Source organism: Leucoraja erinacea, chromosome 1 (genome assembly GCF_028641065.1).
Source record: "Leucoraja erinacea ecotype New England chromosome 1, Leri_hhj_1, whole genome shotgun sequence".
Taxonomy (NCBI): domain Eukaryota; kingdom Metazoa; phylum Chordata; class Chondrichthyes; order Rajiformes; family Rajidae; genus Leucoraja; species Leucoraja erinaceus.
Window position 1 is genome coordinate 169,960,742 of NC_073377.1, and position 26,075 is coordinate 169,986,816.

The 26,075-nt window shown below is 44.1% G+C and overlaps 1 protein-coding gene across 1 annotated transcript in view; it reads left to right on the forward strand.

The window, feature by feature from the left end:
• Window positions 1-25,588, forward strand: part of maml3 (mastermind-like transcriptional coactivator 3) — a 479,071-nt gene extending 453,483 nt beyond the window's left edge. Inside the window, exons 3-5 of the mRNA XM_055647968.1 lie at window positions 5,748-6,020; window positions 10,956-11,079; window positions 24,069-25,588. Coding sequence (XP_055503943.1) covers window positions 5,748-6,020; window positions 10,956-11,079; window positions 24,069-25,039 — 1,368 coding nt within the window. The 3' untranslated portion in view covers window positions 25,040-25,588. The remainder of the gene's footprint in view (window positions 1-5,747; window positions 6,021-10,955; window positions 11,080-24,068) is intronic.
• The last annotated feature ends 487 nt before the right edge of the window (window positions 25,589-26,075 follow it).

Here is a 26,075-nt window from a genome sequence, read left to right on the forward strand (position 1 = left end):
TGAAAAGTACCTGGATAACACAACCTTACAGAACACTTAAGGCTTGACCTTCAAGGCCATGGACTGAGAAGCAGAAACCATCAATAACCTGCAGAGCACTTTCTATACTCACCAGCTGAATGGCCACTGTTCGTAATGTTCATTTATACAATTCTAAGGTAGCTTTAAATGAAGAACTAAATTCTGTTTAAAGTCAGTGTTGTTCAGTACAGGTTCCTCATGCTGCAGCAAACCAGTGTTTAACCATCACCAAGACACTGACTTGAGGCACCACTCCACCTCACTAGGTGTATTTCCCCCCTTTTGTAAACTGCTCTGAATTGTAGGACAGGAGCTTGTGATACAAGAAAAACAACATTGACACTTTGCTTAATACAGTGAACTGTAGAGCCAGCAAAATGGTCATCTGGTCAAACACCATATATCTAGAGAAAGTTACGCTCCTGGATTTCCATTCACAAGTGCTTTCATCTCAGGGTTGTGATCCATTCAACATTTAGTTTAGTTTAGAGATACAGCATGGAAACAGGCCCTTTGGCCCACCAGGTCCGTGCTGACCAGTCCCCCATACACCTGCACTATCCCATCACACACTAGGGGCCATTTTCAATTTTACCAAAGCCAATTAACCTACAAACCTGCACATCTTTGGAGTGTGGGAGGAAATCGGAGAACCTGGAGAAAGCCCACGCGGTCACAGGGAGAATGTACACACTGTGTACAGACAGGACTCATGGTCCAGATCAAACTCTGGTCTCTGGCGCTGTAAGGCAGCAACTCTACCGCTGCACCACCGTCCCGCCCCATTTTTAGTCCAGTTGTCTCCAGAGATAATACAGATCTCCATTGTCCATTGCCGAACCAGGCCATCATGCCATCACTTCTCAGCGACCATTCTACTTTTAAAGCTCACAAATCACACCTTAAGCCAACTTTATTTTTAATTGGATTCAAGATTTTTTTTCTGAAACTAAATGATACACTTATTTTGGTCAACATTTAGCAGTAGACACAACTTAGTCCGACAGGCAACATCACAGGTGACCAAGTTATATTATGTATTTATCGAATCTTGCTGATGACAGCACTTCCTGTCCATAATAATGTTACTGTGCCCCATGTTATAATAGAAATATGTCACCATGTAAAATTGGTTATTGATTTTTATAAGGAGGGTACTTTAACAAAATACGTTAACAATTTGCCATCAGGTTTTCTAACTCAATTGAATGATTTGATTTGCCTCTCAAAAGTGAATTCTAAAACCTAAACTATTACGAAAACGAAAACACAAGAGTGAACTTTCAAGTAAACCTGTGTCTGCTGGACCTGTGCAATTCAGAAAATGTAATTTTGCTTAAAAATCCACTTTGACCAAGGTCATTTTGCAGATTTTTGACCATATCACTTGATTTGCAGTTTATGCAGAGTCTTTATCAGTGGGGTTTACTATGTCTTATTTTCAGCCCTGGGAATTGAGACTTAAACTAAGAATTGAATCTGCAAACTCCTCAAAATCACCCATTTAAACCCTCTAGTGCATCGTTAAACTGCTTGTTAATTGTGATTAGTGGCACCCATGTTGTATCTATTTTTCGGTTATTATTTGGAAGATTGTCGTATGATAATTATAGTTTTTTTGCTCATTACAGTTCAGTAATTTCCTTTCTGAACCAATGTCTCACTGATCTTTACCTTGGCCATTTGGCTAATCAAATCCATGCCAGTTCACAGAGAATTCCTATCAAACCCACACTATCACTTATTTCCCTGGAACTTATTTTCTTCCACTTTTCCATCAGCTCATTCTGATTCCTGACATCCGCCTACACTAGGAATCGTTTAATTGTCATATGTACCAGCAATGGAACAACCAAATTCTCACTTGCTGCAGCTTAACAGGCCAGTTAATGTAACGACACACTTGTAACATAACTATTTAATGATCACTAATAGAATAAATTCACAACCATAATACAGGTAATAGTGCAAAGGCAAAATCTGCGGTGCAACTAAAGACACAGTCCATAGATGACCATAGTTGCTGAGGTAGTGAGAGGTTAGTGTTGTGCAGTGGTCAAGAGTCTGATAGTTGCAGGGAAGCTGTTCTTCAAGGTGATGGTCTTGATATTCAGCCTCCTGTACCTTCATCCTGATGTAAGTAGCAGAATGATAGCATGGCCTGGGTGGTGTGTGTCTTTGATGATATTGGCTGCCTTTTTTTGAGGTAGCGTTTCCCATAGATCCCTTCGATGATGGGGAGGTCAGTTACTTGTGATGGACCTGGCAATGTCTACCACTCATTGGTCTCCTTTGTTCCTGGGTGGTCGAATTGCCAAACCAGGCCATGATGCAACAAGTTAGTATGCTCTCTACCGTACACCTAGAGAAGTTCGATAGAATATTCATCAACAAACCAAATCTCCTTAAATCTTCTAAGGAAGTAGAGACATATTGAACGGAGCATTCATCAACAAACTGAATCTCCTCAAACCTTTGAGGAAGGCGAGCCCTCTTATAACCATATAACCATATAACAATTACAGCACGGAAACAGGCCATCTCGGCCCTACAAGTCCGTGCCGAACAACGGTCCTGGCCCTCTTCGCAACACTCTGTGGAAAATTAGCGAATTCTGATGGATGTTCATGTTAAAGTGTTTATGTGACATTTGTTGCTTTTGACTGAACTGGCCAATGAAATTCCTCGTATGTTGTAAAACACACTTGGCAAATAAAGTCTGATTCTGATTCTGAAGGTCACGACCTTGAATGTCAATATACATCTTTAGCTTCCACAGATGCCGCTTGACCCACTAGGTTCTTCCTGCATTCTGGTTTTGCTTCCATATTCCAACATCATTATTTTAATTATCGTCATAAGATACAAGCATGTTTTGGGGGTGTTGGGAGAAACTGGTCAATGGGGGGGAAACTAACGCGGTCAAAGGGAAAATGTGCAAACCTGAGATCAGAATGGAACCTGGATCACTGGAGATGTGACATCTGCCTCCCCTTGTTAAAGATGTAGGGCCAAAGAGATTCACATTTTGATTATTGATCTGCATTAAAATGGCAGTGGGAAGAGGTGGTGGCATTGGACACTGGTTTGATCCAATGCCACTGGAACTCCATTTACAGTAGCAAATAACTGGCCAGATGTTGTGCATAAGGCATTACGGTTTATGATCTATAGCGTGCTTTTACATATTTAGTGTGCATTATCTTGGGAGTTGCTTGTGAACTACGAACAAGCCCTTGCTGAGTGACACTGAGGCTTAACTAACTCATCTGCAACCTGTGTCCGAGGTCTTGGATGGACTTACAATGAACTAATGTAAGGAGTAAAGGTCTCCCCGCCGTGAAGTGCAAAAGTTGGGCACCCACACAGAGGATTGAAGACCTGCAAACACTTAGACCCAGTCCGCCACTGCGCACAATGCTGCTTTAGGTAGTCTGGAATTAAGCCTATGATCTCTGTTAGATTTCCCTAGTGTGGCCTGCATTCTTTCTTTGCAACCTGAATGTGGTTCAATGCTGCAACAGTGGCATCAAACATGCTTTGCCGCATGCATTGCCGCATGCATTGCCGCATGCTTTGTGCATTGGACACAAACTTCAACCTTAAGGTAGTGATAATGCTTCATCATGTTTAGGGATCACTCTCGCACCATCATTTATTTCCATAGTGCGTAAAATCATGTATCACTGGATTGAATTTCTAGACTGTAACTTCGTAAAGTGCTGTGTATAATTAGTATTCACCCAGGGTGTTATGGGCCCTTCATCATTTAGGCCTTGTTTTCAATTCCACACTTCCGGTAAAATTGTAACAGGAAAAGTGAGATACAAAGACTAATGATCTGTGATTGGAATTGTTGCTTTTATTGGGTTTAAAGAGGCATTTATCATCAATGTATGTTGTCTCCACTGGGGCAGTTAATCCTGTCCCCACACACACCTGTGGTGCCAGAGTCATCGTTTTCTTGCCCATTGCTTCAGCACCGACCTACGATTCTCAGCCAGATTTGGTGACGCTTCTCCTCAAACGCCGCGTTCCATTCTCTAGGGCAACTATCTCTCCCCGTTACTCTTCTCAGAGCCTCTCCGGTATCAAGTGGTTCTGCAGTCAGCATACCATAACCACACGGCCTGCCCCCTCTCTCCACTCCCAACATTCCCCCAACTTCTCAGAGTCGCACTCTCCAGTGCCCTTGGCTTTCCTACCAATGTCTGAATTACTCTCTCTCTCTCTCTCTCTCTCTCTCTCTCTCTCTCTCTATTATATATTTCTCTCTCTCTCTCCCTCTCTCCCACCACCACTCCCTCTCCATTCTCTGTTAGTCTGCCTCCCTGTTGCTGAGGTGCTCTGGCCAGCAAGTTCCATTTGTAAAGACGACTATAGTAACAGAACTCCAGCCCCAATTAGGAAGAAGCAATAAGCAGAGCCTTGCTAATGATGTGCACATCCCCAGAATAAAATCACCTGTGCATGCACAGAGTTGAATAGCCTGCCACTTGTTATTGTGTGGACTCACGAAGCTGTGACACCTGGGCACAGTACTGTAGGGCTTTTAGTCTCCATGGAGCAGAGCTGCAATATGATTATGAACCACCAGCCTCAGGAGAAGGATAATGGCAGAAAATCAGGAATGCTGATATAAATATAAAAATCATTTAAAAAATACTTTTTTCCTCAAAATGATACGTAGTCTTGAGAATATTTTGTAACAAAATCTAGTATTACTGGCTGCTGTGTGATGTATGTAAATATTAATATTTGAAATAGTCACTTTATAAATTCATGCATAAAATTGGCAAAAGTGAAGGGTGTAATTATCCCTTGAAACAAGCGCATGCTTTCTTCCGATAAAGAAGTGTTCTTTGTACTGTGTATGGCTTTTATTTAATGCTGTGACTTTAGAATGTCAGCCTTTCAGTTTACTGAATAATGTCTTAATGTGCAAGTAATAAACAAGCCAGTAAGACGGTGGTATATTGGACACCTGCCTGCCGATCGCTGGCATTGTACTAATGACAGGGGAGACATAACATTTCACTGTAGCAATGCCAGACAAAATGAATCTTTAGTGGAGAATGCAGCAGCACAGAGCCTTATGTGACGTGCAGTCAAACTACTGGTTCTTTAAAACGGCTGAAATAAAATTACAGCTGTTAATCCCCTGGTTTCATAGTCTATAGAAAGTCACTTGATACACTGATCAAATATATGCTCCCACATGAGCCAGGATATATAGTTTAATCTGGTTGGGCCAGCTTGCATTACTGTGGCTCCTGGATCTTTCACTTTGCTAATCAGCTATATTTCATGTATTCTGAGTTATGCTTCACCTGATTTCTCCACTTTTGTCAGAGTGACTGGGACGATATTGTATGAAGACAAATACTGATCTCTTTATAATGAGCTGATGAACCTTGATTCCAGAGGCCTTGGGAACTCGCCATCCCACTATCTTTATATTTTTAGAATTGTGCATTAGCAACCGTCTCTTTATACTGTACTGGGACTGATCTTTTATAATGATTCTTTATAATGAGCTTGAACCTTGATTCCAGAGGCCTTGGGAACTCGCCATCCCACTCTCTTTATATTTTTAGAATTGTGCATTAGCAAACCGTACATTGCTGGGATGGGATTGTTGGTCTAATTGTTAGTACGGGATGGTTTTACACACAATATCCTGTTTGTGGCTGTGTTATACACTGTGTGTTCTTTCACCCACACAGGATCAGAATCTGGTGGGAGTATCTCGGCCAGTGGGACCCATCCAGCCCCCTGTTCCTGTTCCCGTTCCCGGTCCTGGGACCGCGGGGCCCGGCTCCATGGCTGGTAACCCCGGAGGTAGCGGTTACCTTGGCAACCAGCAGCAGGCAGCCATGATGAAACAGTTGTTGATGGAGCAAGAGAGACAGAGAATGCATCAGATTCACTTGATGGAACAGCAAAAGCAGCAGCTATTCAGGGAGCAGAGGCAGCAGCAGCAGTTTCTGGCAGAGCAGGTAAACCTTCATTACAGATACGAGGGGCTGGAGCCCAAGACCCCGCTCATGCCTCACAGCCCCAAAGGGGTTTTGCCGTCATGAGTACCACCATTAAATCCACAACTTGTCTAAAGTGGTGTTGAAAATGAAGCATACCCTTGTGAATTTACCCTCCGATTATTATCTTCTCATTACGATCATTTTCACAAGTGCTCTCTCTCTCTCTGCAGACATATTTAACGTGTGATTTTGTTTCATTTTCCTCTCCTTCTTTATGACTCCATTTTGCAGCAACGTAGAAATACAGGAACAAGAATAGTCAGTTCAGCCCCTTCGAGCCTGCTCCACTGTTCAATATAATCATGGAAGATCCTCCACCTCAATATCATATTCCTGCTCTCCCTGTGCCTGGAGATGTAACTATTTCCATCTTACGTAGTTTCAGTCACGGCCACTGTAGTCGTCCACGTAACAACTGGCAGATTTGCCAACCTCTGAGTGAAGACATTTCTCCTCATTTTAGTCCAATCCCCTAATCTCTCCTCACAGAGCAGTCCCACTAGCCCATTCCTCTCCCATCTCACATGGTATTTCCCTGTTAAAGTGTTATGTCTGCTCATATCCAGCTTTGTGGAACTCCTTTCTGGTCTGCTTGTTGTTCAGTCTGCCCAGCTCTGTGACTATCAGCTGTAATGGAATCCCTTTCCCTCTCCTACCCCCATAACCGTGCATCTAAAGTTCCCACCCAAGTGAAAATTGGTATCCTAAACCCTAGAGATAATAAATGCTCAGCATTTGATTTCAGATCTATTATGATCTAACCAATACTAAACTCAGGCACATGTTCCACATGTTCATCCAGGAATATCATTTATATAGAAGCATGTGAAACTATGGTCTAGTCCATTACCGCACTCTGATATCCAGGATTAAGCTGTGGACATTTTGAAACAAATCACTCTTCAGGTGCAAGAGAAAAACAATTGAAAGTGTGGGCTGCACGTGGTATTTAGATCAGTATGACCAATTCATGCATGTGCCTGCCACAAGTTTGAGAGTTTGCTTTTGATGAGATCAGACCTGTTTACACTGTCACACTATTGAAAAACCTTCATAATATTCTGGATAGAAACAGGTTGCCAAGATCAAAAGACATTTGTGCTGCATGGAGCATGTACTGGTCTAACAACAACACAGAGGTGGCTTTTACCTTTGCACATGAGTAAAAGGAAGCGTGTCATTTAAACCCCATCTAACCGTGATCTGGGGATTTGATTGATTGACTGAAAGATACAACATGGAAACAAAACATTCAGCCCACCAAGTCCACACTGACCAGCGATCACCCGTTCCCACCGGTTCTATGTCATCCAACTTTTGCATCTACTCCCTACATACCTGGGCGGGCAATTTTATACAGAGTCCAATTAACCTACAAACCTGCATGTCGCCTGGATGTGAGAGGAAATGGGAGCATGCAGTGGAAACCCACGTGGTCACAGGAAGAACGTGCAAACTCCACACAGACAGCACTCGAGGTCAGAATCCCACCATGGTCTCTGGCGCTGTGAGGCAGCAACTCTGCCAACTGTGAAAGAGCAGGAATCCCTGGCAATGCAAGTGGCTGACTGCAGACTGTGAATTCTGGTCAGCATTAATTTATTTCTGCAAATATATATTTTTCTCCTCAAATTCTACTGGCACTGTTGTTTAAACCTGGTGGAATGCAAGAGGGACTATCCTGATCAAACAGGGACAGGCAATCATTTGATTTTCTGTGCACAGTGTAATGACAAAACTGCTGTCATTATTGCAGCTATGTCCACAATTGCTCCAGGTTACATGCATGCATTTAAAGTCAGTAAATGAACAGCTTTTGGTCACCACAGTGATAATAACAATATGGATTTATTGGGACACCTTTGCTAGAGAATGTACATCCTGGAAATATTATCACCAAATACTTGCAAAAACAACCAACCTGGGTTGGGTCAGAGTTTATTGTCATGAGTCCCAGATAGGACAATGAAATTCTTGCTTTGCTTCAGCACAACAGAACATAGTAGGCATTGACTCCGATGGTTAATGATGGAGAGGAGTTCTAGAATGTGGGACAGGACAGCTGTTAATGGTGAAACAAGGACCAAACGCAGGGACAAAAGGCACACGCAAGCGTGACAGTGGACAATTGGGTTTTTAGGATAGGTTTCTGTGAAGTGGACACAGAACTGTGAAGGGATGAAATGTAAAAATGGAGGTATTGAAAAATAGCTTGAAAAGTGTGATGGATGAGGAGGGGACAACATTCATAAGTCATAGGAGCAGAATAAGGCCATTCGGCCCATCTACTCCGCCATTCAATCATGGCTGATCTATCTTTCCCACCCAACCCCATTCCCCTGCCGTCTCCCAATAACCCTCGACACCCATAAGGGCCTGTCCCACTTGGGAGTTGTTTACGTGTCACGATGCACGACGCGCGCATGGCGTGCATTTACGCGCACATGGTGCGTGGTGAAATGTGGTGACGCAGGCAATGATGCGCGGTAACACGCTGCGCCCCAGAATCCTCGCGCCCACCTGCATGACGACCAAATGAGACAGGCCCTTTACTAATCAATCTCCACCTGAGAAACACACAACGATCTGGCCGCCACCTAACGTACGGTTAAAAACCTTGACACCGAAGACTGATGCCGCCTGAAATGTTCTTTGAAAGTGTGGTGGTGACGAAGGCATAAATGAAGCTTCGAGCAGACTGATCAGTAAATAGAGGCAAATAGTATTACTGGTAGTGGAGGCAACGTTAAATAGTGGGGATCCCCAAGACCACCCCTATGGATCGAAATTCAACATTTGTAACATCGATGAGTTGATCAGTGTGAACATTTGCCTGTACAATGAATGACCCAAAATAATCTCCAAACAATAATGGAAATAGCAACTTCTTGTGTATTTACAGTAAATTCAGCTGCGGATGTGCGATGCATGACTCTGTGATTGATGGGAGACTCCAGTGTCCCCAGTTTCAGTGCCAGCTTTGGCCTTTCTCCGTGGTCTGCGGTGGTCTGTGAAGAGTGAGCTACACCTTTCCTTGGTGTTTAGACCTTGGGGTCTTGGGGACCTTGGGTGGCCAGACAAGGCTCCTGTTGCTCATTACTCTGCAGTGAATCCGACATGTTAGTTATGCATTGGATGCAAATGGGGAGATGGGGAGGATGTGAGCACATGAGCTGTGAGTTCTCACTGTAGTAGTTCAGGCTTCAAGCTGAACTGGCAGCCAACCAGACTTTAACACTAAAACCTTCTGAGGTGTTTTGAGGGTGAGAAGAGAACATATCAGTGCACATTTATTAGCCTGCAGGGATCTTCCTGGTCTTCACATGTGTGTACGGCACAGTGGAGTGGTGGTAGATCTGCGATCTCACAGCGCCAGAGACCCGGGTTCGATCCTGACCTCGGGTGCTGTCTGGGTGAAGTTTGCATGTTCTCCCTGTGACTGCGTGGGTTTCCTCCTACATCCCAAAGACGATGAATTGGCCTCTGTAAATTACCCCAAGAGTGGATGGAGCTGGTGTGTACGGGTGATGGATGGCCGGCGTGGACTGAGTGGGCCGAAGGGCCTGTTTACATTCTATATCTCCAAACTAAACTTGGTCAGGAAGTCTCCAAGAGAATGACATATTCTGCTTTTTCCACCATAGCTCCAGATAAACTTGGTATGGCACTGAATTCCAGGGGACTTTACATCATTGCAATAATTAACAGTTTATAAAGTTAACTGCACTGTAAATACAGGTAAACATTATACACAAGGACCTTTGAAGGGTTGCGTTAATAGTTACATGCCTGAAGCTACAGCTAGTGGGGAAGTCACAAAATAAGACTGTCAACTCTAAGTAAACTTCAGCTTAAGCATAATGCTGCAGGTTAATTTCCTACATCAAAGATAATTTATTTATCATATCATAGACACGTCCAGCATGGATACAGGCACTTTGGCCCAGCTTGACTATGCTGACCAAGATGCCCATCTAAGCCAGTCCCATTTACCTGTGTTTCACCTACATCTCTCGAAATCTTTCCTATCCATGTATCTGTCCAAATGTATTTTAAATGTTATGATTGTACTCACCTCACCTACTTTCTTTGGCATCTTATTCCATATATTTACCATCCTCGGTGGGAAAAAGTTGTCCCTTGGGTTCTTATTATGTTTTTCTCCTCACACCTTAAATCTATACCCTCTAGTTCTTGATTTTCCATGTTTTTAGTTGAGTGAAATGAGTAAATGATTGGGGAAAACCCAGTAGAGTGTACAGTGGTGTAACATTAGAGATACTGCCTCACAGGGCCTGAGATACAGGGTTTGACCCTAACTATGGCTGTTGTCTGCGCGGGGTTTGTACATTCTCCCTGTGACCACATGGGTTTTGCCAGCTGCTTCGATTTCCTCCCACTTTCCAAAGCCATGCAGGTTTGTAGGTTAATTTTATTTTGTAAAATTGTCCCCCGGTGTTTACGATACTGTTAGTATACGGGGAGTGGGCTGAAGGGCCTGTTTCCGTGCTGAAACTCTAAACTAAATTAAACAGGGCAAGACTTGCACAGTAAATGGGGGTGGCACAGTGGCACAGCGTTAGAGTTGCTGCAGACCCGGTAGAACCACAGACCCGAGTTTCATCCTGACTACGGGTGCTGTCTGCATGTTCACCCTGTCACCATGTTCTGGTTTCCTCCCGCATTCCAAAGACGTGCATGTTTGTAGATTAATTAGCTTCTGCAAATTGCCTCTAGTGTGTCAGACAGAACTAGTGAAGATCGGCATGGACTCAGTGGGCCGAAGGGCCTGTTTCCACGCTGTACGCTGTTCCACGCTGTATCTAAACACAGTGTAAACTAAATAGTGCAATTGTTCACCCAGAATTAATGGGTTTGCTTTCCTTCCATCAGCAACAGCAGCTACAACAGCAGCAGCAACATGAGCAGATGCAACGGCACCTCACCAGACCACATCCACAATGCAAGGACCAGCAGAGGAACCCCTATCCTGTTCAACAGGTCAACCAGTTCCAAGGTAAGCTTGTGCAAGATGCAGTTTGATCTGGAGGATTGAATGTGTGATATTAAATATGTTGTTACACTTACTGGATGGGTGCATTAGACAAATGTTCAGCACCCTGGGCTTGCATTTCTTGGGGCATTTTCTACTCCATTCAGAGATTTCAGCTCCGTCTATTGATGAATGAAAACTACATTCATACGGGTGGCAAGTGAAGACAGGATCACACTGGACATCGACAGCCATACAATCCAGTAACCAGCCAACAGACAGTCCTGCACAATTGCATGGGACAATAAGACTTGTGGTGTTGCATTACTGTGGCCTTGCATGCAATGAGAGATTTATTCGAATCTGAAAGACTAATTACTGCAGGGTCTTGACTGGTAACGTCACCCATTCCTTCCTTCTCTCCAGAGATGTTATCTGACCCGCTGAGTTACTCCAGCACTGGTTTTGATCTGATTGTGGCACGCATGCCAATTATTTGGTATTGGATAATTATTGTCATGTGCTGAGATGCAGTAAAAAGCTTTATTTGTGTGTTATCCAGTCAAATCACATTATACATGTCAAGTCAATCACAAATATAATCGGTACCTTATAGAATGATACAAGGGTACAGAATATAGTGTAATAGCATGATTGCATTACAGATACTGAAGTAAGTGCATGGGCCACTGTGAGGTAGATTGGAAGATCCTAACTTGAGGGAGGATCCTATTATCATTAGTCTGATAATAGCAGGGAATGTGTTATTCCTCAACCTAGTGTAATGTGCTTTCAAGCTTTTGTATTATCTGCCTGATGGGAGGAAGTGGGAATGACCAGGGGGAGAGAGATCCTTGATTATATTGGCAGCTTTCATGAGGCAGTGTGAAGTGCAGACACAGTCAGTGGTGGGATGTTGCTCTGTGTGATGGACTGGCCTACATCCACAACTTTCTGCTGTTATTTGCATTCTTGGGCAGAGCTGTTTCTAAACCTAGCTGGGATCTATACCGATAGGGGCTCTCTGTACATCTGTAGACGTCAATACGAGTCGTTGGAGTCATGCCAAATGTCCGTAGTCTTCTGAGGAACCAGAGACATTGGTGAATTCTCTTGGCCTTATCTTCAATGTGGTTGGTCCAGGACATATTGTTGGTGATATTTACAGCTAGGGACTCAAAGCTCATGACCATCTACTTTGGCACCGTTGACACTGACTGGGTTGTGATCTCGAGGTCAATAACTAGTTTCTTCATTTTGCTTACAATGAGGGAGAAGATTGGTGTCCCCAATGTTACTAATCTCTCTATCTCCTTCCTGTATTCTGTCTTGTCATTGTTCAAGACCCTGGCCCTAATGGCGGTGTCATCTGCAAACTTGTAAATGGAGTTTTGAGTTGCTGTGCTTTCACTGAAGAGCGAACCATTGTGTTTGTGTTAACATTTAGTTTCAAATGTCCAACTGAATCTGTTATCATGCTGTTATCCTTTGAATGCTACACTAATATTTGATTGTACCACCATTGCACCAATGCTAATGTAACATTGAGTAAGAGTTGCCGGGGGGGGGGGGGGATGTCTTAGCACTGTGTCTGATATTGAATATTACATCAGGGTGCTTGATGTTAACTTGTTTTACCAAAACAAGTTCCCATCACTGGGGACTCTCAGAGATTCATCCCATGTGCTCCCCTTGATCTTCGTAATTTGTGAACAAATCATTTCACATATGGGATTTGCCAGAGCATTCAGATGGATTAGCGGAGAACTGTGAAACTAAATGTTAACACTAACCCAATGATTCACTCATCAGAAAAATCAGTGAAATCGCAGCAACTGAAAACAGCAAGTATTCCATTCCCACTAAGGGCCTTTTATGAAAGATGCTTCACCAGTCACATTTCTCAGTTGTGAGGGATACTTTGCATAAGTTTAAGGGAAAGATATCCTTTAAACTGAAGAGAAAATTGTAATACTGTTTAACATGTAATTATCCACAAACTTAAGTTGCCTGTTGGATCCTTTAAGTACTGTCTGCGTTGGAGTATCTTCACTATAAGTATGGGGCTGTGTGCTATGTAGATCTGTAAAGACCCAAATTCAATCCACGTTCTTACAAAAGACAAATAGTTGATTTGTTTCAATTGGATTGGGACCTCATTGAAACTTACCGAATAGTGAAAGGCCTGGATACAGTGAATGTGGAGAGGATGTTTCCACTAGTGGGAGAGTCTAGGACCAGAGGTCACAGCCTCAGAATTAAAGGATGTTCCTTTAGGAAGGAGATGAGGAGGAATTTCTTTAGTCAGAGGGTGGTGAATCTGTGGAATTCATTGCCACAGAAGGCTGTGGAAGCCAAGTCATTTGACATTTTTAAGGCAGAGATAGATAGATTATTGGGTGTCAGGGATTATGGGGATAAGGCAAAAGAATTGGGTTAAGAGGGAAAGAAAGATCATCTATGATTGAATGGCAGAGTAGACTTGATGGGCCGAATGGCCTAATTCTACTCCTATCACATGAACTTATGAAGGGAATGTGAAGTTCCTGTTCAGATCTGAAGTTCATGGTTGATGGAGAGATGATAGTTCTCCCCATGATAGCTCTCCCCTCTCCCCATGATAGCTCTCCCCATGATAGATAGCTCTCCCCATGATAGATAGCTCTCCCCATGATAGATATCTCTCCCCATGATAGATATCTCTCCCCATGATATCTCTCCCCATGATATCTCTCCCCATGATAGATATCTCTCCCCACGATATCTCTCCCCACGATATCTCTCCCCACGATATCTCTCCCCACGATAGATAGCTCTCCCCACGATAGATAGCTCTCCCCACGATAGATAGCTCTCCCCACGATATCTCTCCCCATGATAGATAGCTCTCCCCATGATAGCTCTCCCCATGATGATAGCTCTCCCCATGATAGCTCTCCCCATGATAGATCTCTCCCCATGATAGCTCTCCCCATGATATCTCTCCCCATGATATCTCTCCCCTACTCTCTGCCAGTGAAGTATAAAGCGATCCCAGATCATTTTGGCTCACACATCACCTTCACCTCTCACCACCACCACCATCTCCAGAGCCGTTAGCAACGGGCAATAAATGCTGCATGGTACACGACACCCACATCACACAGAAGGGGTAGTCATTTATATATTACTTTTAATGAAATGAAGCATTCTCAGTGTTCATGAGGGCTATCACTAAACAAACTATGACACTGAAGATTTGGTCTGACAAACCCCTTGGAATGGAAACGTTAGCTGTGTTTCTCTTTCCTCTAATGCTACCTGACCTGTTGCATATTTCTAGTATTTAGATTTTGTTTTGGACTTCCATCATTGACAGTTTTGATTTTCACAATAGATTAGTTGGTGTCTGTAACACAACATGACAACATAGGCCATTATTTCTATGAGAGAAAATCAAAGTGGATTAATTTGCCATGAGCTTAAATGCCTGCAAGAAGCAACAACATACACCTGCCGTGTTCCACTATTTAAACTTGAGTATACCTGAGTTGTTATAGGTTAAGAAAGAACTTCAGATGCTGGAAAAATCGAGGTAGACAAAAATGCTGGAGAAACTCAGCGGGTAAGACTATGGAGCAAAGGAATAGGTGACGTTTCGGGTCGAGACCATTCTTCAGACTGATGTGGGGGGGGGGGGGGGGGGGCGGTGGGGGGGCGGGAAGAAGAAATGAAGAGGTGGAGACAGTAGGCTGTCGGAGAGCTGGGGAGGGGAGGGGAAGGATGGAGAAAGCAAGGACTACCTGAAATTGGAGAAGTCAATGTTCATTCTGGCCATGAGTGAGTCCCACCGCAAATTGGAGCAGCAGCACCTCGTATTTCGCTTTGGTAGTTTATGACCCCAGCGATATGAACATTGACTTCTCCAATTTCAGGTAGTCCCTGCTTTCTCCATCCTTCCCTTCCCCTTCCCAGCTCTCCCACAGCCCACTGTCTCCAGCCTTCCCTTTCTTCTGAAATTCACACGATGCAAAGCCAAGGTGATATAGACACACACCGCGATGAACAGGAAGGTTAAAGATGGCTAGCTTAGTGTATGGTAAGTCCTTTAAAAGAGCGGGGCGGGGGGAGAGGGGAGAGGGGGGAAGGATGGGGGGGGGGGGGGAGAGGGGGAGAATGGGGGGGAAGAATGGGGGGGGAGGGGGGGAAGAATGGGGTGGGTGGGGGGGGGGGGGAAGGGGGGGGGGGGGGGGGAGAAGGCGGAAGAAGGAGTGGAGATACTTTTAAAAAGCCAGACAACCTTTAATAAGCCAGAGATACACCGCTGTGAAGTTTGGCGGCATTCAACATTACCAGTCAGTTTTCCTTGGTTCCCAATGAGCCAATGAAAGTGCCCGGTCAGCAAAGGAGATGAACTAAAACTACCTCCGGCCACCTTGACCACCTCCAACGACACGGTGACCCCACTATTAGCGGCGACCACACTGAGGCCGCGATTAATTCCCAGAATGTGGGAACTCCTCGCGACCATGAAGGAGACTCACCAGAGACCACCAGAGACCACCAGAGACCACCAGCGAACACGTGGCGAACACGTGGCGAACACGTGGCCACCATGTGGTGATCATGAGGCGAGCGCAGAGTCTCCTGCACGCGCCTAAAAAGTCGTCTAAGTAGAACAGGCCCTTTAATAGTTTTAGAAATAATGTATTAAGAAACTGCAAAAGGATGAAGTTATTCATCCTAACAAACATCACATTTAACACACATTTTGCAAAGAACTTTTACAATTTGTTTTTTTTTCCATTGACGTTTGCTCCTCCTAAAGACTGTCTCACTTACACACTGTACTATGGCTATTGATACAGTCTCTGTTCATGAGGGCTGTGACAGTGATTCGCAGCAAGCTACCCGATGATACGAGACAGTAAAAGTGGGCCCAGAACAACCCCCTACAAGGTTTGACACAGATTTTCCGACAGGGACTGCTGGATGGAGCAGAGTCGCAGAGGTTCTCATGATCTCCTGCTGTAACTTCAGTGGGAATCTCAGAGAAATGGAGTGAGTTGCTGCTGCCTGTGCCTTCTGCCCAGCATCTCCACTTAGCTTATGACAGGACGTCAGCCAATCTCCATCACCATTCAAATCTCAGATCTTTTTGAGTGGAACGGCACTGGTTCTGTTTCCATTTTTCAAGTCAGTGAACACAATATTATGCCCTGACAAAGTAACATAGCACATACCAAGAGTGAAAACCTCAAAAGACTTTCACAAATATATTAGATGAAAGAGGATGTCTGGGAGTAATGTGATACATTACCGGTAGATGCAAGAGTTGCTCCAAATGACAGAAATGGCAGACAAATCTCTTGAATTGATTCTCATAAATCACAGAAAACTTAAAATCAAAAGGAGGAATGAACTTACTTACTGAAGTAAGTAACTTAACTGAACTGTATGCAAAAAAAGAATTTTACTGTACAGTGTATAGGAAGGAACTGCAGACACTGGCTTAAAATGAAAATTGACACAAAATGCTGGAGTAACTCAGCGGGCCAGGCAGCATCTCTGGAGAAGGAAGGGGTGACTGGAGAAGGAAGGTACACAAGACTGAAGAAGGGTCCCGACCTAAACTGTCACCCATTCCTTCTCTCCAGAGATGCTGCCTGTCCCGCTGAGTTACTCCAGCATTTTGTGTCACTGTACATGTAAACATGTGATACTAATGAACCATTGAAACATTGAAGTGAATTTGATTCAAGTACAAAACATAGCAATACTAAATTAAGTCTAAGGGCGAGGTTTGCAATGTTCTTCACCCCAAGGTATCTGACAATTCAGGTAAAAAGGTTTTTTGATGCATTTACCATTTCTAAAGTTGCAGATACCACTGGGGTGTAGATGGAAGCGGACATTCTGCAGAATGATGTTGATGGATTTAAGTGGGTGAGCAACATTTTGGCAGAGGATCTAATACAGGAAAGTGTAAGCTCTTTGATGAATTCAAACATTCAGATGGCCAGATACAGCGATCACTAAAGTAGACAGATTCAGTTAGACTGGTGCAGAAACAAATTATAAACGCTGATGCATTTTTGACCTGGATCTTGAGTGAGCTGGAATACTCATTGGTGGAATTTACAGGTACATAAAGCTCGTAATATAGCAGGAATTCTGAGGCTATGACCTCTGGTCTTAGACTCTCCCAGTAATAGAAACATCCTCTCCACATCCACTTTATCCAGGCCTTTCAATGAGGTTCCCCTTCATCATAATAAACTGCTGTGAGCAGAGTCCTAGTGTTTCCAAATGCTCATCGTATGTTTCCCATTCATTCCTGGGATCATTCTCGTAAATCTCCTCTGGACCTTCTCCAATGCCAGCACATCCTTCCTCAGATATGGGGCACAAAACTGCTCACAATGCTGCAAATGTGGTCTGACCAGCCCCTTATAAAATCTCAGCAGTACATCCCTGTATTCATGGTCTGATGTACTTTATACACATTATATTGGTGGTGGCATCTCATCAATGGTAATACTATTTTGATCAATACTATTGATCATCTAGGATAGGTGGTGAGACTTTCTGGTTGGAGATGCTCATAGCTGGAATGTCACAGAACAGTCTTTTACTGAATGCTATTATCTGGGATGGCTTATTCAACATATGGCCTTGGACTATGAGTGTCACTTTGACACTGGGATGCTATACTCCTGAGTTTGCTATACTTCTGAGAGGCACTCAGCAGGGCCGGTTCAGAGCAGCTATAGCTCTGGGAATGAAGCTGTTCCTGAGTCTGGAGGTTCAGGCGTAGAAGGCCTTGTAACGTTTGCCGGAGGGAAGTAGTTCGAACAGTACATTACAAGGGTGTGAAGAGTCTTTATGGATGCTGATGGCTGCAGCTGTAAACATATTGGTGCAAGTCAATAACAACATTTATAAGACACATGAGCAGGTGTATGGTTAAGAAAGATTTATTGGGATATTCCAAATGTGGGCAAATGGGACTGGCTTAGATGGGACATCTTGGTCGTCATGGAGGAGTTGTACAGAAGGGCCTGTTTCTGTGCTGTATGCCTCTATGCCTCCCAAGTCTTTGGAGAGAAGGACATTTACCTGAATGTACCCCCAATGTTTACCTGAATGTACCTGAATGTACCCCCATACGGCATCACTTCCTGGTACGGGAGCTGCAAGGCGTACGAACGGCACCAACTGGACAGGATAGTGAAGACCGCAAGCAGGATTATTGGTGCTCCACTCCCCTTCCTGCTGGACATATACAAGAAGAGATGTATCAGCAGAGCCATCTCCATCATCAAAGACCCTTACCACCCATCGCATGACATTTTCTCCATCCTGCCATCTGGGAAGAGGTACAGGAGCATTAACTGCAAAACCAGCAGGATGCTCCTCAGCTTCTTCCCACAGGCTATAAAACTGTTAAATGGACTTTGCCCCCTGCCAAGTATCGCGCACAAACCCCCACACTGCAGCAGAGCCACTGTTGTGCCGCTGCCGGTCGGAACGGCTGTTGAATGTTTAGTAGAGTGTTAAATTTGTTCATGACATGTATTTTTTAATTTTAATTCCTATTTATTTTTTAATGCAAACTGAATGGACACTGGTTGAGCAACGTTTTTTTGTTTCCTCTGGGTATGCGAATACTAAGGAAATGACAATAAAGATTTACAATTACAATTACAATGTAAGAACTTAAAATTCAGTTATGGCAGTTAGGTTCAGCGTTGAGCCTAATGCGATTGGTGACTGCAAATGTGCCATCTATGAACTAATTAAGATGTATGGGCATAGGACATGTTGGCATCATTATATTATGTATATAATATAAACATCCATTGGAGACACAAGAGATTGAAGATGCTGAAATCTTGAACAAAAAAAACAAAATGTTGGGGGAACTCAGGGGGTCAGGCAGCAACTGTGGAGGGAAGGGCCAAACGGCAAAAGTCTGAAGAAGGGTCCTGTCCCGAAACATTATCTGTCTATTTCTCTCCACAAAACCACCCTTTGTTCCCCTTGGGTTGCCTTTAAGTCACAATAAGATATGTACGATCCATGTCTTGAAGATCCTAGTGTCTCACAAATATTCTACTAGTTGGAACTTATCCAACATTCTCAGAATTATTCACTTATCCTCGAACACATGACAGATGGTGATGGTGATAGTTATCAGTCCTGATTGGGATCAGTAGCTGAAGGAAAGGTCAGGGAAAACATCATTGTGGCATTTGATTGCCCTTGATTGCTAGAGGCTGACTTGCAGTCAAAAAGCAGCGGCCAAGATTCCCTCTGAAACATGAGCGGCATCAGGTTTAAAATCATCAGAGGAATAGACGGGTAGATGCACAGAATCTCTCACCCAGAGTTGAGGAATCGAGGACCAGAGGAGATAGGTTCAAGGTGAAGGGGAAAAGATTTAATAGGAATCTGAGGGGTAACTTTTTCACACAAAGGGTTGTGGATGTATGGAACAAGTTGTCAGAAGATGTAGTTGAGGCTGGAACTATCCCAACATTTAAGAAACAGTTAGACAGGTACATGAATAGGACAAGTTTGGAGGGATATGGACCAAGCGCAGGCAGGTGAGACTAGTGTACTGGGACATGTTGGCCGGTGTGGGCAAGTTGGGCCGAAGGGCCTGTTTCCACACTGTATCACTCTACAACTCTATGACTGCACGTGCCAACAGTACGACTTACTGTTGCAATGAAAGTCATTCTTCATGTCTTTGTTCCTTTTATGAAACCATGTGTGCCACTTATGTCAGAGGAAAGGGGCATATTGCAGCAGCTTGCAAACCTAAGCACAAGGCAGCAGATGGTAACAATGTTTTCAAAAGCAATATCAGCACAAAGAGAGAAGTTCTCATAAGTAACAAAGAAGAGATCTCATACAATATTATATTCAACGCAGGTGAAGCAGAATTTAATCTGTACAGCATTCATTCTACTGATGGTCATAGCCCTGATTGATAGCATGTCACTAGTAATATATTTTGATACAATAGCAGGTTGTCCCATTAAGGATAATGACACAAATAAGAACAAATAAAGTTCAGTCAAGTGCCTTTTGTGAGGAGCACAGGCAGTCTGCAAATTTATTTAGGAGAAGTTTTAAAAGTATTAAACCATGTACAATACAATAAAAGATCCAGTACCTAACCTTGCCGAAGCTCACCAGAGTGGACATCCTCCTTTATTGAACGTTCAGAAAGATGTATTCAGTTTCCAAACAAATACTCTAAGATCATACTTGGAGACACTGTTGTCCAGGTAAGGTGACATCTTCAAACAAGCATATATAGGAATCACCAGATATAAGGCATGAATATGGATTAAACCTTGTGTCAAAGCAGAGTATCGCAAGCAAGCAACGCTTCCTTATTCTTAGTATGTAGGAAGGAACTGCAGTTGCTGGTTTAAACAGAAGATAGACACAAAATGCTGGAGTAACTCAGGCAACATCTCTGGAGAGAAGGAATGGGTGATGTTTCGGGTCTAGAAGCAGGGTCGTGAGCACAAACGTCACCCATTCCTTCTGTCCAGAGATGATGCCTTTACCGCTGAGTTACTCCAGCATTCCTTATTCTTAGTTCAGTTCAGGGAAACAGCATGGATACAGGCCCTTCAGCCCACCAGGTCCATGCTAACCATTGATCACCTGTTCACACTAGTTCTACATTAGCCCACATTCACTCTATACACACTGGGGACAATTTACAGAGGCCAATTAACCTGCCTGCCTTTGGAATATGGGAGAAAACCAGAGCACCTGTAGGAAATCCACTTGGTCACCAGGAGGACTTACACACTCCACACAGACAGCAGCCGGGGCTCGGATCAAACCAGGTCACTGGTGCAGTGAGGTGGCTGTGAACCAGCTGCACCACTGTGACACTCTCGAAGAGCCACGAGGAAAAGCAATTTGATGAACTAGAAAGGAATGGAATTTTGGTGGAAGTAATTCATAAATAAGTAGTTACATCTAAGCTGGATAAACAATGTAATTGTGTGGCATCTACAATACAAAGTAACAAAGGCAGTCGTTAACTCTGCTGCTTTGCAGCTTCAAAGGCTCGAGTGTAATCCTGACTTTGGGTGTTGAATGTTTTCCCACTGACAAGCAGATTTCTCCTTGTTCAATGGTTTTTTCTTACATGCCATGATGTATTGGGTGGTAAGTTATCTAATTCTTTGTAAGTTGCCCCTAATGTACAGTGCCCTCCATAATGTTTGGGACAAAGACCCATCATTTATTTATTTGCCTCTGTACTCCACAATTTGAGACTTGTAATAGAAAAAAAAATCACATGTGTGTGGGAGTGATCAGTGTGTGTGACACCGCATGCCCCCCCCCCCCCCCCCCCCACACACACACACACACACACACACACACACACACACACACACACACACACACACACACACACACACACACACACACACACACACACACACACACACACACACACACACACACACACACACACACACAACCGGGCTTGGAGGAACAGACCCAACGGGTCTGCACTTGGTCTAGTTATAATATAAAACTCTGATCTTGGATGTTTACTTGTGGGGATGTTTGTTTCCTTGAGCTTTCTCTTTGATTCGCATCTCTTCAAAAACCCGTTGAAATGTTTACATATTCCGGTAGAGATTTACCTCATGATTTCAAAAATCACCTAATCTGTAAATTTGATTCATTATTTCCCGAGTTTTTTTTACACAAAATTGTGCACCAATCTGACATTTTTTTTAATTTAATGCACTGAAGCCAGCTGGATAACGTCACAATGCCTTTGCTCCTCGCACAGAGAGTTTTCAACGCACAGCCATGAGCTGTGACTTACATGGCCAAGCCTCCCCTCACTGCCCCCCCCTCCCTCTCCTTCCCCCCCCCTCCCTCTCTTCCCCCCCTCTCTCCCCCCTCCCTCTCTCCGCCCCCCCTCCCTCTCTCTGCCCCCCCTCCCCTCTCTGCCCCCCTCCCCTCACTCCCCCCCCCCCTCACTGCCCCCCCTCACCGCCCCCCCCTCCCCCCTCTCGGCCCCCCCCTCCCCTCTCTGCCCCCTCCCCTCTCTGCCCCCCTCCCCTCTCTCTGCCCCCCCCCCTCCCTCTCTCCCCCCCCTCCCCCCCCCCCCCCCCCCCCTCCCCTCCCTCCCCTCCCTCGGCCCCCCCCCCCCCTGCCCTCTCGGCCCCCCCCCCCTCCTGCCCCCCTCCCCTCTCTGCCTCCTCTCGCCTCTCTGCCCCCCTCCCCTCTCTGCCCCCCCCCCCCTCCCCTCTCCCCCCCCCCCCCCCCCTCTGGCCTGCCCCCCCCCTCCCCTCTCTGCCCCCCCCCCCCCCCTCTCTCCTGCCCCCCCTCTGCCTCCGCTCCCCCCCCCTCCTCCCCTCCCTCCCCCCCTCCCCTCTCCCCCCCTCCCTCTCTAGGGAGTGGTGAATATTGGGACCTATGGATGAGCGGTGGAGTATTGCATTCAGGAACCAGTTCTCTCCTGTGACGCTCCCCCCACCCAAAGGTCTTGTGGACAAATGAGATGAAGATTAACTTATATCAGAGTGATGGCAAGAGCAAAGTATAGAGGAGAGAAGGAGCTGCCCAAGATCCAAAGCATGCCACCTCATCTGTGAAACACAGTGGTGGGGGTGTTATGGCCTGGGCATGTATGGCTGCTGAAGGTACTGACTCACTTATCTTCATTGATGATACAACTGCTGATGGTAGTAGGATAATGAATTCTGAAGTGTACAGACACATCCTATCTGCTCAAGTTCAAACAAATGCCTCAAAACCCATTGGCCAGCGGTTCATTCTACAACAAGACAATGATCCCAAACATACTGCTAAAGCAACAAAGGAGTTTTTCAAAGCTAAAAAATGGTAAATTCTTGAGTGGCCAAGTCAACCTGACCTGAACCCAATTGAGCATGCCTTTCATATGCTGAAGAGAAAACTGAAAGGGACTAGCCCCCAAAACAAACATAAACTAAAGATGGCTGCAATACAGGCCTGGTAGAGCATCACCAGAGAAGACACCCAGCAACTGGTGATGTCCATGAATCGCAGACTTCAAGCAGTCATTGCATGCAAAGGATATGTAACACAATACTAAACATGATCACTTTCATTTACATGACATTGCTGTGTCCCAAACATTATGGTGCCCTGAAATGGAGGGGACTATGTATAAACACTGCTGTAATTTCTACATGGTGAAACCAAAATGTATAAAAATGACCTTTATTAACATCTGACAATGTACACTTTAACCACATGTGATTATTTATATTACAAATTTCAAATTGTGGAGTTCAGAGGTAAATAAATAAATGATGGGTCTTTGTCCCAAACATTATGGAGGGCACTGTACGTGTGTTTGGAGAATATGTGGTGCAGGGAAGGAGTGGATTGGGGTAAAAGACGAGATATAAGATTGATGTAGGATTCATAGGGGTAGGTACTTGATCATCGGCATAGAAGCAATGGCTTGATATTGGAGACACAAGGAACATAAGGGAAGGAGGAAGTGGGTGATGAGAGCTGAGAGTGTTTAGATGGAGAACATGGAAAGTGGCCCTTTCTCCCAATGGAAATCAAGGAGTAACAAATCCTTATTAATCTCAGAATCTCTGCCACCTGTACTCACATCCTGCCAAGAGATGAGGTGTTAGGGTTTGTGAGAGTCACTCCTGGTGAGATACATCTAAAACCTCAGTTTGCACAAAAGGTATGTCTTTATAAACATTCACAATGTGTCAGTAGTCGCATCTTTTGAGTAATTCTCACTTAACCAAGACACCAAAGAGAATCAGACCATTAAGTGTACCTTGACACAAATCTTTATTGTCAAGTCCCTAATGGAACTGTTACTGTGAAATATGGGAAATACTTAATGACAAATTATTAATGTAAGACTAACAAAGTCTGATCACAATCTGAAAGAATATAATTTAAACTGTTTTAACACAATGCAGTAAAATTATGCGTCTGTTTATTTCTTTGCATTACAGGGACAGCCCAGGAACTGGCAACCGCGAGGAGTCAAGCTCTCCAGAACGTGAGAAGTCCCAGAATGATGGCACAGAATCCGGGCATGATGCCGATGTCATCGGTCCAGAACACCAGTGCGATACCAGTCACCACTGGGCAGTCAGAGATTAGCATTGTGCCCTACAATAATGCCCAGAGCAATCAACAAGGAATGTACAGTATCAGTCCAGGCATGAACCAAATTCTTCAGCATTCAAACCAAAGTAATGCAACCATGGCACGTAACGTGAGCCAGATGCAGAAACAGCCTGTTGCAGGACAAGGGGTTGGAATGGCACCTGGTTATGGACAAAACTTACTTGGAAACCCTGTGTTGGCCCAACAGCAGCAAGTGAAAGGACCAGTAGGGCAGCAGATGTCCAAGGCTCAAGTTCAAAGACTACAACTAATGGCAAGTTCTGGTTCTCCTGCTCAGAGTTGGCAGCAACACAGTTCACAGAGCCTGCCCAATAGAACTCAGGCTAACAATGAGCTCAATCCATTCAACAACAAATCAGTTTATCCATTGCAACCTGGTCAACCCAAGATGACCAAGCAACATTTTTCCCAGGCAATGGGTCAGCCAATTCTAGAGTCTGCTGCTGCTGTTGGAGGACAAATGATGCCTCATTTTGGAGGACAGCCAAGGACCAACCAGTCGAGACAAATAGTTATGTCTGGCATGACCCAGACAGTCCACAATATGGCTGGTTTTAACCAGGCCACAGGCCAACAATTGGCAGGAGGCTGCTATGCACAAAGTAACCCAAGTCAAGTGTATCATACAAGAACCACAGGTCAGGACTTGTCCTTCAATTATGCCGGTCAATCAGGGGCTGGCTCCTTCTCTAATTTATCAGACAGTGTCGCTCTGATGGACTCTCTAATCAAAAGTGGATCAACGGAAGGCTGGATACAAGAGTTTGATGAAATATTTGGCAGCCAGCAGTAGATGAATTTTTAAATATTAAAAGGCTGTTAAATAAAGTGTTTAGGGACCAAGTAAAGTAGACCTAGTTTTGTAGTTGCACTGCTGTTGCATTACGGTGCTGATGTACATGTAGATGTATACAAACTGTAATGGTTTCATGTAAATAGGTTTTTATATAAGTCCAAATATAAGGCTTACCATTGGGTCTACTTCCTGTAAAGAATGGCTCTTTGTTTAACAGAATATTGAAGTATTTTTATTTCATTTTACAGTTTTCAATTCATCAACAAAACAATGATATTGCACCAGACAATATCTGACTAATTATTTGTACTGTCAACTCTAAACAGATGTGTTCATTGGATACAATTTTTTTCTAGATTTAATTTTTACTCTGTACCTTAAGCAGTGCTTGGAACCTGAGCTCCGTTCTTTTTAAACCTGTACAGAATCCTCTACTGTGTAAAAGTGTGATGTTGGATTTTTTTTTTTTGAGTGGGGGTTGGTTGGGGGTGGCAAATGTTATGTCAATGAATCATGAGATCTTATTAAAAAAGAATTTTAATGTGACCCATGGCTAGTGGAGGTTTTGTTTCTCCAAAGCAGATTTCAAGTGTATATTAATACCAAAACCCAGGCATATAAGCTGCTAGCATTTGAGTAAGATCCTTCTCCTTGATCAAGAGAATAAAAAACACAGAGCATTTAACAAAATGGGAAGTCTTCAGATTTACAAATAGACTTGTCAAAACTCACAATTTGCATTGTATGTCCTTGTAAACAATGAGCTCATCTACAACATTACTTTATCTTTGAAAGACTCTGTGTATTCTCTCCTAAATACATACCCAAAATTCTTACAACCTCATGTTTGAACTCCTTAAATTATTGAAATTAGATGTTCTCCCCTGCCACAGCGATGAAATGGCCCTGATGAAAATCACTTATCAAAATCTTTGTGACTGTGACATTGGTAAACTATCCTGCCTCACTTTCCCAAGCTGTCTACAACCCTTGACTTGGTCTACAATGTGACGTTTCTCCTGCAGGTCTTCAC